Source organism: Sphaerodactylus townsendi, linkage group LG11 (genome assembly GCF_021028975.2).
Source record: "Sphaerodactylus townsendi isolate TG3544 linkage group LG11, MPM_Stown_v2.3, whole genome shotgun sequence".
NCBI lineage: Eukaryota > Metazoa > Chordata > Lepidosauria > Squamata > Sphaerodactylidae > Sphaerodactylus > Sphaerodactylus townsendi.
In genome coordinates, this window is record NC_059435.1 from 72286123 (window position 1) to 72302596 (window position 16474).

At 47.8% G+C, this 16474-nt stretch overlaps 1 protein-coding gene across 1 annotated transcript in view; it reads right to left on the reverse strand.

Moving 5' to 3' along the window:
- Positions 1-16474, reverse strand: part of SLC22A13 (solute carrier family 22 member 13) — an 80334-nt gene that overhangs the window by 11787 nt on the left and 52073 nt on the right. Inside the window, exon 3 of the mRNA XM_048510503.1 lies at positions 1410-1467. Within this exon, the coding sequence (XP_048366460.1) occupies positions 1410-1467 (58 nt within the window). The remainder of the gene's footprint in view (positions 1-1409; positions 1468-16474) is intronic.

Sequence of the window (16474 nt, forward strand, 5' to 3'; positions counted from 1 at the left end):
GCTTTCCTTAAACAAGGAACTTTACCATATTTCTAAAACATGTTTTTAAAACAGCCCAACAGGGAGAATTATCCCGTTTTCTACCTTTGCTAACCAGCCACATAGGAAACAACAGGACTTCATGATTTTTGGACCTAATGGAATTTCTAACGGAAAAGCAGACCCAATTAGTAACCCCCTCTCGGCACACACAAATAATTAGTAACCCACTCTCGGGAACTGGTGAGAACCTGCTGGATCCCACCTCTGCCTGTGAGGTGGGTGGGACTGTGAGAGAGCTCCAAAGAACTGTGACTAGCCCAACGTCACCCAGCTGGCATGTGTTGGAGTGCACAAGCTAATCTAGTTCCCCAGATCAGCCTCCACAGCTCAAGTGGCAGAGCAGGGAATCAAACCCGGTTATCCAGATTAGAGTGCACCTGCTCTTAACCACTACACCACGCTGGCTCTCTTTTAACCACTGCTTATGTTGAAACCTTTATTCTGTGCGCTGTTCAGCATCGTGCTTTGATAAAAGAGCATTTTTAGTGCACCTAAAAGCTATTAGCAGAACTTGCCTTCTGCAATCATTGTGCCTGCCTGCCTGCCTGCCATTTGGTGCCAGCTTCTGAAACTGACACAAAATGGCGGGCACAACGATCGCCAAAGGCAAGCTCTGCTAATAGCCTGTAGATGCACTAAAAAGGCTCTTTTATCAAAGCACAACGCTGAACAGTGCACAGAATAAAGGTTTCGACATAAGCAGCTTCCTAAAAGCAACTGGAGTTTTGGGGCCTTCTTTAAATGGCGGAAAGACACAACGGTCATTTCCCCCGGACAGCCCAAGACCACATTTCTTTCTTTTGCTGAGACAAGGTATAGTAATCGTCCTGCTATGACAGTGATGGCGTACCTTTTCGAGACCGAGTGCCCAAATTGCAACTCAAAACCGACTTATTTATCGCAAAGTGCCAACACGGCAATTTAACCTGAATACTGAGGTTTTCGTTTAGGAAAACGGTTGGCTCCAAGGCGTGCGTTACTCAGGAGTAAGCTTGGTGGTAGTCGGTGTCTTTGCTTTGAAGCAACCGTGCAACTCTTCCAACAGGTGAATCACGACCCTAGGAGGGTTTACTCAGAAGCAAGCCCCATTGCCAGCAACTGAGCTTACTCCCAGGTAAAGGATTGTGCTTTAGTTCTTCGCATGAAAATCAGTGGGGTTTAACAGCGCTTAACAGGGTTACCTTCACTTCTTTCCCAAAAATAGGTCTTAGGTTTAATGCTAACAATCAAGCCAAGTGGCCCAGGCCAGCCTAGATGTGTTTGGGGGGTGGGAGGGGACTCTGTTTGCATGTGCCCACAGAGAGGGCTCTGAGTGCCACCTCTGGCACACGTGCCGTAGGTTTGCCATCACTGTGCTATGACATCACCCCATGGGTCAGCTGTGCTCCGGTACTTGCAGGTACTTGCAAGGGGGACTACCTTTGCCTTTATAACAGGGGACAGAGAGCGGCAGGAAGGCAGCGAAGCGTTGTGGTTAGAATGCCGGCCTTGAAACTGAGCTCACACCCCCTGTGGTAATGAGAGAAGGAGGGGGGGGGAGAGACGCTTTTCACACACAGCCCACTTCCTCCCTAATGCATGGAGAGCAGATTTGCCCTCTGGCAATCCCAGGGCTTTTCAAGGCTAGAGGATCCTAAATGGTTCCCACGTTCCTTCCTTTTTGGCTGAGCCAGCAAAAAAGAGCTTTGCTTTCTCCTCGGTAGAGTTCACTGAAGCAGCTGGCACAAGGCAGGAGAGATGGGCGTATCTTAGGGGGGCAGGGGGGACTTGTGACCCAGGTGCCACTCACCTTGGTCCTGTGGGGGGTGCATTCGGCCGCCCCTTTCCTGCTCTGTGCCCCCACCTACCAGTCTCGGCTTGATATGCACACATATATAGTTTATAGTGTTTTAAGCCATATAGACACATATAGGTAGCCTTAAAAGTTAGCTGCACAAAGAGTGAAGCACGTTATATAAAATCATCTTAGCTAACGTCCCTGATGGGGCTTGGAATTGCTGAAAATCAAGTAAACACGGTCCCTAACAGGCTCACCCCTGCCTGCCACCTCGCCTGGCCTGCTGCCAGGGGGAGGTTGCAATTGCGGGGGGGGGCCACAGTTTCAGGACTGGCCCTGGGTGCCATGTTTTCATGGTACACCACTGACAGAAGATGACAGGAAGTGGTTTTTTTAAAAATGAAAGGTGAACTGTGAGGGACTGATTGTGATGTAAATATCCCCCCTCCCATCCAGTTCTAAGAAACAGCATTTTTTTTGCTTCATCTAACAGCAGTGGCGTAGGAGGTTAAGAGCTCGTGTATCTAATCTGGAGGAACCGGGTTTGATTCCCAGCTCTGCCGCCTGAGATGTGGAGGCTTATCTGGGGAATTCAGATTAGCCTGTGCACTCCCACACACGCCAGCTGGGTGACCTTGGGCTAGTCACAGCTTCTTGGAGCTCTCTCAGCCCCACCAGGGTGTTTGTTGTGAGGGGGGAAGGGCAAGGAGATTGTCAGCCCCTATGAGTCTCCTGCAGGAGAGAAAGGGGGGATATAAATCCAAACTCTTCTTCTTCTTCTAACAGAATATAGAGAAGAGAGCTCACTTGGTGAGGGTCCCTGAAGACACGGGTCACCTGCCCCCCGCCCCCCCATGCTTTTGTCTGCTACCAAGCTACATTCCTTTCCCTTGCTGCCAGTGCCTGTACTGCTTTCGATCTGGTGCTCATAACACTTCCAAATCCTTCACCTTTTCATCCTGTTCCCTTTCCCCTCCATCCCTTTCCTCCTCCCAACAACACAGTGAGGTAGGCCAGAAAAGCGGGGGGGACTCAGCGGGCTTCATGGGGGACAGAAGGATTTGAACCCACATTTGCACATCCACTCCTCATTCCTCACGAGGCAGATCACAGACCAACCGGATTCTCCAAAGCTCCCGACCAGCCTCTCCATTCGGTGGTGGGATCCAAAAATTTTAGTAACAGGTTCCCATGGGGGTGGGATTCAAACAGTGGTGTAGCGCCAATGGGGCTGGGCGGGGCACGACGGGGGCGTGGCCGGGCATTCCGGGGGCGGGGCATTAATAATTTCTCTGCTACTGTAAAAAACTCTTACTGTAAAAAAAAAGTTCCTAATTTCCAGCTGGTATCTTTCTGTCCATAATGTAAACTCATTATAGCAAAGTCCTATAGATCTACTGCCAAGCTGAGGAAACAACTACTTCTCCACTCCAATTGACTGCCTGTCAAATGCTTAATACTTTCAAATGCCCAATTTTGTTTCTAGAAATCAAAAGAAGGGGATGCTTTCACTTAAACAAGGAACTTTACCATATTTCGAAAACGTGTTTTTAAAGGAGCCCAACAGGGCGAATTATCCCGTTTTCTACCTTTGCTAGCCAGCCACATAGGAAACAACGGGACTTCATGATTTTTGGACCTAATGGAATTTCTAACGGAAAAGCAGACCCAATTAGTAACCCCCTCTCAGCACACACAAATAATTAGTAACCCACCCTCGGGAACTGGTGAGAACCTGCTGGATCCCACCTCTGTCTCCATTTCTTCGGGCTCTTCTATCCTTTCCATGGCTGATCACAATGAGGACTAGCAATCTTCCCTTTCCTGGACTGTGGTCCTTCCTTGCAGGATTGCTGTACAGACATATGCAGAGGGCTGTAAACATTCTGCAAGAGCAGCAGGAATGCTAAGCGTTTGTATCAGCTAAAAGCTGAAACCCGTGGGTTGGTCCAAAGCATTTGTGGTTCCTGAGCTACGCAACATGGCATGTTACCTTCTCCTACGGTTGCACCACGGCTGGCTGAAACTAAACCTTGGCTTGGATGTGGACAGTGCCAATCCACGCCAGGACAGGTGTGCCTCGCTTGGGGTGGCAAAATGCCATGAAGTATCGTGGAATCCGCCCACTGCAATTTGGTTTTCACGTGGCACTTCTAGAGAGCCTTGGCAGATCCCAGCTGGGCAAATTTGGCAGTAGAGCACAGGTGTCAAATTCGCGGCCCTCCAGATGTTATGGACTACAGCTCCCATCATGCCCTGCCAGGGGATGATGGGAACTGTAGTCCACAACACCTATGCAGTAGAGTCTGCAGAAGGCCGGTTTTGTGACCTCGGTGGAGTAAAATGCTTCCCTCGACAAGCTGTCAAAGTTATTAAAAAGAGGCAATGCAGACAATACTGAAAATACATGGAAACCATTTAATGAATACCTCCAAACCAATCATGATCTTCAAAACATGTTAAACTACCTCCAATGCCAAAACTAGATAACGGACTCCATGACAGTTTACATTTAAAGTGCATTTATTTGTTTGTTTGTTTGTTTGTTTATGGGTTTTGTATACCGCCCTACCCCCGAAGGGCTCTGGGTGGTGCACAACATAATTTCCTCACACAGCATATACAGACAAAACCCCATTAAAATTAAATTAAATTAAAACACAGCTGTAATTAACAAAGATGGCGTCAGCAATAAACCCCAATTAAAACCCTCCCAGAGAGGGGGGGAAACAGAGCAGAGAAGTGGGTCCCCTAGATGGCAACGGAACTCCAAGTCGGAGGAATAGAAGGGGCACTTCAATCAACGGCTGGACACTCCAAAAGCCCGGTGGAACAACTCAGTCTTACAGTAAGCTGACCATCCGTCCCGCTTTGGGCGGGACATTCATGCCTTGGGAGAACTTGTTTTCCCCAATGTCCCGGGTTTTGGAAGGCTGCCGCACTGCCTTCTGGGGCGCAAGGCAGTGCGGCAGTCTCCCGGGCGGCCGCAGGAGCGCCACAGCCTTCTGGGGCGCTGCCGTTTTCCGCCCTGTCACAGCTGGAGGGAGAGTGTTCCACCAGGCAGGGGCCAAGGCTGAGAAGGCCCTGGCCCGAGTGGAGGCCAGCCGCATCATTGAGGGGCCAGGAACCACCAGCAAATTGGCCTCTGCCGAGCGCAGAGGCCGAGTAGGGACATATGGGGTAATGCGGTCCCGAAGGTACGAGGCATGATGGTCAAAAAGCTTTAACTGAAAGTCATGATCTACATGTAAAACTTTTGTTTTCTCTTTCTTGTTTGTTCTTTCTTTTTCTCTTTCTTCTCTTTCTATTCTTTTATTTCTTTCTCTCTACAAATCTGTTTCTTTTGTTTGTTTGTTTGTTTGTTTGTTTGTTTGTTTGTTTGTTTTAGCCCCACGTTGCTAGATGGTTATGATACTGAATGTGGTGCTAACCTGCAAGATGATACTGTAACAGTATTTCATGTTATTTTGCTTTTGCAAAACTTAATTTAAAAAAAAAAGAATTAAAAAAAAGAATGGAGTAAAATGCCATAAAATCCACCCTCCAATCCAGCCATTTTCTCCAGAGGAACCGATTCCCATAGCCTGGAGATCAGTTGCGATTCTGCACGATTTCCGGATCCTACCTGGAAGCTGGCAGTCGTGTTTGCAGGAGACCGGGCTGCCAGGGGTTAATAAACTGCACAGCCTTTTACTATGTCTCTGGCAGCACACAAAGAGAATCATACATGTATAATAAGCTTCCTATGTATATATAGATGGAGATATATTTAGCAGCCTTCCTGTCCATGAATCACCAAACACATTTTGAGAGGTGTAAATAGTTACGAGGCTGAACGTCTCCCCGTGCCAAACAGATGCCTTCCGCTTGATTTCCGATCCCGACTCGGCCAGCCAAAGTCAACATCTGAAACAGGGTCGGCAATCTCCAGTGGATCTCCAGGCTGCAGGGATCCGTTTCCTGGCTGGTTTGGAGGATAGACTCTATGGTCATTTAGGCAAGCATTACTTACCCTGTGGTCAGTTCTCGAACTTTGCTTCACGGTGGGTTTTTCCCGCGGTTTTTGTTTTCACAGGTTACCCTCCTTGGTTTTTCCAGGCAACCTCCATTTGGGAAGGTTGCCTGCCCCTTTTTTGGGGAGATGGCATCTTTGGTCTAGCACAGTGATAGCGAACCTATGGCACGGGTGCCAAAGGTGGCACTCGGAGCCCTCTCTGTGGGCACGCGCACACAGAGTTCGTCATGTGGGGTGCAGAAAATCACCCCTCTCTCACACACACACACATCTAGGCCGGCCTGGGCCACTGAGCACAATGTGTGTGCACCGCGGTGAGCAGGGAGGACTCGGCCGGCGGGCCTGGTGCCTGTGCTCCGGGTGGCTGCTGTCGGGGGTGGGGGCAGAGGGGGCACAGAGGCTAGAGAGGCACAGAGTGGTGCGTGTGGGACTTGCTGGAGGCTAGAGCAGCCTGGCCCCTGCTTGAGTGGGTGGGGCGGAGGAAGAGAGAGCCAACCGTTTTTTTCTAAATTAAAACCTCAGCATTCAGGTTAAATTGCCGGGCTGGCACTTTGCAAAAAATAACTGGGGTTTGGGTTGCAGTGTGGGCAATCGGTCTCGAAAAGGTTCGCCATCGCTGGTCTGGCATTACTCTGCTTGAACAGCTGGGTTCATTAAGAACATAAGAACATAAGAACAAGCCAGCTGGATCAGACCAAAGTCCATCTAGTCCAGCTCTCTTGCTGATAGCGGTGGCCCACCAGATTGCGTCTTTGGGGAGCTCACATGCAGGAGGGTGAAAGCAATGGCCTTCTGCGGCTGTTGCTCCCGATCACCTGGTCTGCTAAGGCCTTTGCAATCTCAGATCAAAGAGGATCAAGATTGGTAGCCATAAATTGACTTCTCCTCCACAAATCTGTCCAAGCCCCTTTTAAAGCTATCCAGGTTAGTGGCCATCACCACCTCCTGTGGCAGCATATTCCAAACACCAATCACACGTTGCGTGAAGAAGTGTTTCCTTTTATTAGTCCTAATTCTTCCCCCCAGCGACAATGAATGCCCCCTGGTTCTAGTATCCTGAGAAAGCCAGAAAAAATTCTCTCTGTCCAAGCATTTTCTACCCCATGCGCCAATTTTGTGGGCTGAAATCATATCCCCTCTCAGCCGCCTCCTCTTTCAAACTAAAGAGCCCTAAGCGCTACGGCCTCTCCTCATAGGGGAAGGTGCTCCAGTCCCTCAATCATCCTTGTTGCCCTTCTCTGCACTTTTTCTATCTCCTCAATATCCTTTTTTGAGATCGCGGCGACGGGAACTGGACACAGTACTCAAAGTCGCGGTCGCACCACTGCGTATAAGGGAACGACAATCTTTGCGAAGTTTAATTCTCCAATTCCGCCTAATGATCCCCAGCATAGAGTTTGCCCTTTCTTTGGCTGCCATGCATTGAGTTGACATTCCCATGGAACTTCCATCAGCTAAGGCATTAAAATCCCTTTCCTGGTCTGTGACTGATAGCACTGACCCCTGTAGCGTGTATGTGAAGTTTGGATTTTTTGCCCCTATGTGCATCACTTTACATTTTGCTACACTCTACACTTTACATTTTGCTACATTCAGCACTCTAACGAGAGACCTTTGGCGTTTTTTCTTTTAAAAAGCCCTTCTGATCCTTCTGAAATTGTGGTCCAGAGAATGGGAATGGGCAGTGCTGTGCAATGGGCAGGTGAAAGTGGGGAGGAGTGAGAAAACTCCAAGGAAGCTTAGTGCACGTAGGTCTCCTTCACTTTCCCTGCAAAGGGATCGAAAAAGTCACGCTGGTCGATTCCCCACTCACGATTAGAAGCGTGCTCATCACTCCAAATATCCAGGTTCTGCAGAACTCCCCACTTCACCAGCACCGAACACGCATTCATTCTGTTTCTGGCGCCCCCCCCCCCCCCCCCGCCAGCATGTGTTATTTTAGAATGTGATCGTGACTCCCGTGATCGTGACTCCAGGGGAGGGCGGTATATAAACCTTAACAACAACAACAACAACAACAACAACAACAACAACAACAACAACAACAACAACAACAACAACAACAACAATAATAATAATAATAATAATAATAATAATAATAATAATAATAATAATGTGGATAGTTGATGTTGCGATTCCTGGTGACAGCAGGATTGATGAGAAGCAACTGGAAAAACTTACATGATATGAGGATTTAAGGATTGAACTGCAAAGACTCTGGCACAAACCAGTAAAGGTGGTCCCAGTGGTGATCGGCACACTGGGTGCAGTGCCTAAAGATCTTGAACGGCACTTAAAAACAATTGGCGCTGACAAAATCACCATATGTCAGCTGCAAAAGCCCACCCTACTCGGCTCTGCACGCATTATTCGTCGATACATCACATAGTCCTAGATGCTTGGGAAGTGTCCGACGTGTGATGTAATACAAAATCCAGCATATTCATCTTGTTTGCTGTGTATAACTGTTTTGTATCAATAATAATAATAATAATAATAATAATAATAATAATAATAATAATAATAATAATAATAATAATAATAATAATAATAATAATAGAAGAACCTGGAAAAACAAGACCTTTTTGAAAAATGCATGGGCAATCTGGAGCAGTGGGGAAGTTGAGGGGATGAATCCAGATTCGAACTACCTGCCCTTGCGAGTGACGTGGAGCCTCCCATCCAATCAGGATGCAGTGGACTGTTTGCAATGCGCGTGCAGCCCTTTTTTTATTTCGCGGACCAGAGATCCGTGTGGATACGAAGCAACACGGGGCCGGTTTTGACTGATTAGCTGAGTAGAAGGCAATACAAAGCAGCGCTACACGTTGTATCCATGTGGATCCGTCAGACATGGATCTGTCAGTTTGGAAGTAAAAAAAAGTCCCGCCCCAGCACAATGCAGCCGCCAATCAGGAGAGTCCCCGAGCAGATCGCGCATTTGATCCGCCGACAGTGGGGACTCCTGCACGACTGCTGCGTTTCTGGGAACAAGGGGCAGAAGCTGCAGTGGGGGACCATGAAACCATGTTCAAAAGGTCCCGAATCTTACCAAACCGGTTTGTATCTACTTTCATATTTGAAGTGGGGAATCGACCACTGTCAGAGATTTCGAAACTGTGGCGACTCTCTGATCTGAAGGCGGGGCGACTGCCGAAGAGGGGAAAGCATGTGCATAACCGAGAACCCAACCCAATGAGAATGTACACTCACAGCAAAAGAAACTACTCATGTGTAAATGACCTCCTCTCCAAATCCCACCCCCTCCAAGCTCCACCCTCAAATCTCCAGGAGTTTCCCAACCCAAAATTGGCAAATCTACTACCATGTATTGTCAAAGGCTTTCACAGCCAGATTCGACTGGTTGTTGTGCGTTTTCTGGGCTGTGTGGCCGTGGTCTGGTGGATCTTGTTCCCAACGTTTCACCTGCATCTGTGGTTGGCATCTTCAGAGGTGGATCACAGAGGGAAGTCTGTATTACACTGGGTCCAGTGTACCATTCTCCACCAGTGGCCGGGTGGGGGGGAGGGCTGGCAACCCTACATAGCATATATATCAGTGGTGGCGAACTTATGGCACGGGTGCCAGAGGTGGCACTCAGAGCCCTCTTTGTGGGCACGCACAAACAGAGTGCCCCCCTCCAACATCTAGGCTGGCCTGTGCCGCTGGGCTTGATTATTAGCATTAAACCTAAGATCTAGTTTTGGGGAAGCTGTGTAGGTAACCCTGTTAAGCACTGTTAAACCCCACTGATTTTCATGCAAAGAACAAAAATGCACTCCTTTACCTGGGAGTAAGCTCGGTTGCTGGCAATGGGGCTTGCTTCTGAGTAAACCCTCCTAGGGTTTTGATTACCTGTTGGAAGAGATGCCCGGTTGCATCAAAGCAAAGCCACTGACTACCACCAAGCTTACTCCCGAGTAACGCACGCCTCGGAGCCAACCGTTTTTTCTAAACTAAAACCTCAGTATTCAGGTTACATTGCCGTGTTGGCACTTTGCGATAAATAAGTGGGTTTTGGGTTGCAATTTGGGCACTCGGTTTCAAAGCAGGTATAATGCATGATCAATCAAACATGAGCAATATGAACAAAAATACTATACACAGGCTACCTATAATACCAAATGGGTAAGATTTAGTGCAATAAGTGTAGAAATATCTGAACAGGCAACAAAACCAGCCAAAAATGTCTAAGAAAATGGTAAAGTCCACCATAAGTCCTCCTAAACATCAGGAAAAACTTCCTGACAGTCAGGGCTGTTCAACAGTGGAATGCGCTACCTTGTGTGGTGGAGTCTCCTCTTTGGAGGTTTTTAAAGAGAGGCTGGATGGCCACCTGTCAGGAGTGCTTTGATTGTGTTTTCCTGCATTGCAGGGGGTTGGACTGGATGGCCCTTGGGGGTCTCTTCCAACTCTATGATTCTATGATGATTCTATGATTCAAGCCTTTCAGTTTCCAAGCACAATACGTCTTAGCCTCATGGAAAATGTCACATCTACGAATTTAGTAACATGCGCAGCATCTCCCGCGATCGTGACTTCAGAACATGCAGACAAGATTAAAATCTACTGCCGGGGAAGCAGGATCATTTTGCCACGAAACAGACAGCAGCCGCGACGGACGTTATTTTCTTAGACATTTTTGGCTGGGTTTGTTATCTGTTCAGATAATCCCACGTAACCGCTACCACCACACCTTTTGGCAACACGTTCCATGAGCTAATTATGCCTTGGGAAAAGAAGTGTTTTCTTTTCTCTGACCTGATTCTGTATTCTAAATGCAGTTTTTCTGGATTACCTTGCTGTGGAATTCCTCCCCCCATCCCTTCCAGTAAAATACTCTCTGTGCTGCCTTTGAGACCTACAAAAGAGAGATCGATTACACAATTTTGGAGGGGGGCCCTTCCCAAGAACCTGGAAAGTTTTTTTAAACCCCAGATTGGAATGGGAGTTGCATTTGCCTCCTATTCTTGAAAATCAGAACAAATGTATTGTTTTAATACTGGTAAGGAGACTGACCCAGAGGTCGAGGAGGAGGAGGAGGAGGAGGAAGAAGAAGAGGGAGGAGGAGGAGAAGAAGAAGAAGAAGAAGAAGAAGAAGAAGAAGAAGAAGAAGAAGGAGAAGAAGAAGAAGAAGAGGAGGAGGAGGAGGAGGAGGAGGAGGAGGAAAAGGAGGAGGAGGAGGAGGAGGAGGAGGAGGAGAAGGAGAAGGAGAAGGAGAAGAAGGAGAAGAGGAGGAGGAGGAGGAGGAGTTTGGATTTATACCCCCCCTTTCTCTCATGCAAGGAGACTCAAAGGAGTTTACAATCTTCTTTCCCTCCCTCACCCACCCACAACAGACACCTTGTGAGGTGGGTGGTGCTGAGAGAGCTCCGAAGAACTGTGACTAGCCCAGAGTCACCCAGCTGACATGTGTTGGAGTGCACAAGGTAATCTGGTTCCCCAGATAAGCCTCCACAGCTCAAGTGGCAGAGCAAGGAATCAAACCCAGTTCCCCAGATCAGAGTGCACCTGCTCTTAACCGCTACACCATGCTGATAGAGGTTTAATGTTGAAACTTAGAAATGATTGTAAACATTTTTATACTAATATTCCTCTGAGTTACCATGTATCACAAGTTGTAATTGACTTGTAAAATTATGGTTTCAATCAAACATTTCAGGATTTTGTGGGAAATTACTGGGAAACTTGCTGTGATGGATATTTGCCCCCACTGCTCAGCAGACACCTGAAGCGCATTTGGCCAGGGTTTATTTGCGACTTGATATTTCAGTTGTCTTATTGTCACTTTAGTCTTGACCGTTGATTTGAGCAAATTGGCATTTGGCAAAACAGGACAAAAAATTGCCAAAGGCGTTCACAGCCGCAATCAGCTGGCTTTTTGTGGGTTTTCTGGGCTACGTGGCCGTGGTCTGGCAGTTTTCGCACCAAACGTTTCACTCGCGTTTACGGCTGGCGTCTGTAGAGGCAAGTTACAGCAAGATGTATTTCTCTCTGTGGCGCACAGCTTGCCACGACATACCTCTGAAGATGCCAGCCATGGATGTGGGCGAAATGTGAGGAGCAAAAACTACCAGACCACAGCCACAGAACCCCGAAAACCCACAACAGCCAGGAGAAAAAAATTAATTAATAATTACCGAAGCAAGTAAACTAATAAATCCAAGGGCGGATGAATTCTGCATTTGGCTCTACCACACAGGCATCCGGTGTGCGTTTCCCATGATTCAGCAAAGGCGTATGTCAGAAATGTGGCGAACGTTGAACATTAACATAAAAATGCTGATTATCCCAAACCCGTTTTGCGAGCATCGGCCTGCATCAGCCTTCGCCTGGGTGTGCCCTTGCTAGCCAGATACACGCCAACGAAGGCTGATCATTTCATGTAGGCCATTGATATTCGTTAGAGGGGTTGCAGAGTTTCTGGACAGTTGCAAAATTCTTTTGCAGAATTGCAGCATTTCCGGGCATTTGCAAAAATGTATTTGCAACATTGCCAAATTCGTTTGCAAATGTTCACCAATTTGCTTTCCAACACAAAGGAGAACTAATGCCCTATCCTTTCATCAGAGGCTTTAAAAGGGTAAAGGCAGAGGTGGGATCCAGCAGGTTCTCACCAGTTCCCGAGAGTGGGTTACTAATCATTTGTGTGTGCCGAGAGGGGGTGACTAATTGGGTCTGCTTTTCCGTTAGAAATTCCATTAGGTCCAAAAATCGTGAAGTCCTGTTGTTTCCTTTGTGGCTGGTTAGCGAAGGGAGAAAACGGGATAATTCTTCCGGTTGGGCTGTTTTAAAAACATGTTTTAGAAATATGGTCAAGTTCCTTGTTTCAGGAAAGTATCCTTCTTTTGATTTCTAGAAACAAAATTAAGTATTTGAAAGTATGAAGTATTTGACAGGCAGTCAATTGGAGGAGAAGTAGTTGTTTCTGTTGGCAGTAGACGATAGGACTTGCTATAATGAGTTTAAATTATGGACAGAAAGATACCAGCTGGAAATTAGGAACTTTTTTTTTACAGTCAGAGTTTTTCACAGTAACAGAAATTATTAATGCCCCGCCCCCGGAATGCCTGGCTACGCCCCCGTCGTGCCCCGCCCAGCCCCATTGGCGCTATGCCACTGTTTGAATCCCACCACCATGGGAACCTGTTACTAAAATGTTTGGATCCCACCACTGGGTAAAGGTAGTCCCCTGAGCAAGTACTGGCTCATTCCTGACCCATGGGGTGACGCCGCATCCCAACGTTTACTAGGCAGACTGTGTTTATGGGGTGGTTTGCCGCTGCCTTCCCCACTCCTCCACGCTTTTCCTCCTGCCTTTACTGACCTCGGAAGGCTGAGTCAGCCTTCAGTTGGATTCCTGAAACTGACTTCCTTTGGGATTGAACTCGGGTCGTGAGCAGAGCTTTGACTGCAGTTATCGCCGTTTACCGCTCTGTGCCCTGGGGCTCCTTATCCTTATACCAGAGGCTTAATGGGATGTTATTTACCAGATGATGTGATTTCCCTCCAGCCTGAGAAAATGTCTCACCTGCCTGTTTCCATGAACTAAGTCTCTATTAAAGGGACAAGGCCTTTTTGTTTCCAGGTTGTTGGCAACACTGAAGTTCAGACACTCACAATAGAACAAAAGATGTCCATTTCCCTCCATTAAAGTAGCTTTTTCAAATTGAAACACGGAGGCCTGTGTTTCCTTCTACTGGTAACAGAAGTGTGTGTGTGTGTGTGTGTGTGTGTGTGTGTGTGTGTGTGTGTGTGTGTGTGTGTGTGTGTGTGTGTGTGTGTGTGTGTGTACCCTTCACTCATTGGCAGGGGCGTACCTAGGCAGGCTGGCGCCCGGGGACAAAACCTGAGTTTGGCGCCCCACCCCCCGCCCGGCGTATGGGTGGCCACCCTCCCCCACTAAGACCAAACAATGATTTTTTTGTACCAGCTCACAAAACACCTCCCACTCCCATCAAAACATACATGGCTCTCTCCCCACCAACTCTTTTCCTAATCACAACAACCCTATGAGGTAGGTTGTTAGCCAGAGAAACAACTCCAAGCCAGTGCAAGTGGGTATTAAGCATGTAAATCTCTCACAAATCACCCCCAGCAAAACATTTACCAAACAAATGTCAGCATCATCTCTCACAAAACACCTCCAGTGGAATCCACCCCCAAAACAGCATCACTTTCAATGGTGTTTAAACTAGGGAGCTCAGATTCTTCTTTTAAATCCACCTTAAAGGGAGAATCTGGGGTCCCTGGTTCAAACAAAATGGGAAGTGATGCTGTTTGGGGGTGGATTCTCCCCCACCCTGAAACAGCATCACTTTTGAGGGTTGGAGATTCAGATGAAACAAATAGCAGATTTGGCTGGAATCTGGGCAAATTTGGGCACATTCGGACAAAAATTATCCGATTATGTCCTGCCCAAATATGAACAAATGAGAATGCAAGGTATTTTGTGTTTTTTGGGGGGGTATTTTTGGTGTTTTTTCGGCCTGCAGGGAGTGTATTTTTAAAGCTAGCAGCACCATGATTTCAGGGCATCATCCAGAGACTGCCCTGATGATACCACCCGAGTTTGGCGATGTTTGGTTCAGGGGCAGCAAAGTTATGGATGCCCAAATGGAATGCCCCCATCCCTATTGTTTTCAATGGGAGCTAACCTGAGATGGGGGCTACCCATTTGAGGGACCATAACTTTGGTCCCCCTGAACATAACTTCACCAAACTTGGGTGGCCTCATAAGAATAGTTAAAAGATGATACCCTGAAATTTTGGTGTCACTAGCTTTAAAAATACATCCCTTCCAGGCACCCCAAGAAATTTGCCCAAGATTCTTCGTTTTGCAGTGACTTTGCTCCATTGTAGCTAATGAGGAATTTCTGAGGCAGGCTGTACATTTTTGAAGATAGAGGCGCCAGACATTCAAGGTGGCTCCAAGAGCCTTGAGTAATAGCATCCAAGCTTGGTGAGCTTTGCTTCTGGAGTGGGGGGGGGGAGTTGAGAGAGTTCTGAGAGAACTCAGCCCACAGGCTTTCATGTGCAGGAGCGGGGAAACAAAATAACCCTTTTGGGGGCCCATAAAACTGAACCCCCAGAAGCAAAGGCCTCCAAACCTGGATGCTATTACCAGGAGGCCCTCCTGGAGCCACCCTGAAAGTCTGGTGTCTCTATCTTCAAAAATGTGCAGCCTGCCTACACACTCAGAAATTCCCCATTGGCTACAATGGAGCAAAGTCACTGCAAAACAAAGAATCTTGGGCAAATTTCTTGGGGTGCCTGGAAGGGGTGTATTTTTAAAGCTAGTGACACCAAATTTTCAGGGTATCATCTGTTAACTATTCTTATGATGCCACCCAAGTTTGGTGAGGTTATGTTCAGGGGGACCAAAGTTATGGTCCCTCAAATGGGTAGCCCCCATCTCAGGTTAGCTCCCATTGAAAACAATGGGGATGGGGGCACCCCCTTTGGGGGTCTATAACTTTGCTCCCCCTGAACCAAACATCACCAAATTTGGGTGGTATCATCAGGACAGTCTCTGGATGGTACCCTGAAATTCTGGTGCCGCTAGCCTTAAAAATGCGCCCCCTGCAGGCCGGAGCGTGAAAAACACTTTAAAAATTAAAAAACACACAAACGACCATGAAATGTTGGCGCCCCCCCCCCACGTGACCAAATGGGGGGCGCCCGGGGACAAAGGGTACCCCCTGTCCCTAGGCAGGAACGCCACTGCTCATTGGTCAGTTGACCTATGCTAATCCCCAGAGGTGGGATCCAGCAGGTTCTCACAGGTTCCCGAGAGTAGGTTACTCATTATTTGTGTGTGCCAAGAGGGGGTTACTAATTGGTGATTTTGCCACGTGATTTTTGCCTTAGTTACGCCCCTCCTCTCAGCAGTAGCGCGCAGACCTTGAAGCAGTCTAGCAGGAGGTGCACCGGCGTGCGTGGCAGCCTGCGCCTGCGTGCATTCGTTTCCCGCCCAAGGACCGGCCCAGGAATGCCCCGCCTCTGGAATGCCCGGCAACGCCCCCCGTCATGCCCCGCCCAGCCCCATTGGCGCTACACCACTGTTTGAATCCCACCACCATGGGAACCTGTTACTAAAATTTTTGGATCCCACCACTGCTAATACCCTCCTCACTATAGCATTAAGCAGAAGTTCCTCCTCGAAGTTTGTTCATCTGGACTCCTAAACCAAACACCTGCAGTTGAGAATCAGCAGGTGTAGCAGTATTCTTCCTCTTCTATCAAGTATTCTTTGGATTGGTCCCTGTCATGGCGATCGACCTCCTCTCAATAATCAGACATAGGTTCACTGAAATCAATACCATATCACGAAACCAAGCCAGGGAGAGGCTTTTGTTTCAGCAAAAATCTGGGTCCTTTTCTCCAATAACTCTAACCAGCTGAGTTCTCAAAGATTTATTGAAAAACAGAAATAAAAGAAATAAAACTTAAATGCACGGAGGTTGCTCAGCTGAATACATTTCTTATGGATCTCTCGGGACATCCAGCTAAGAAGTGCTTCTCTTAGCCTAGCCCATGACAGAGTCACCTAGTCTTTGTTCTCTTACTTTCCAAGGGCCTTTCCGCACTACAGAAGGGAGCTAAGGTCGACTCGGTTCCCTTCAGTGTGGGGGGGGGGG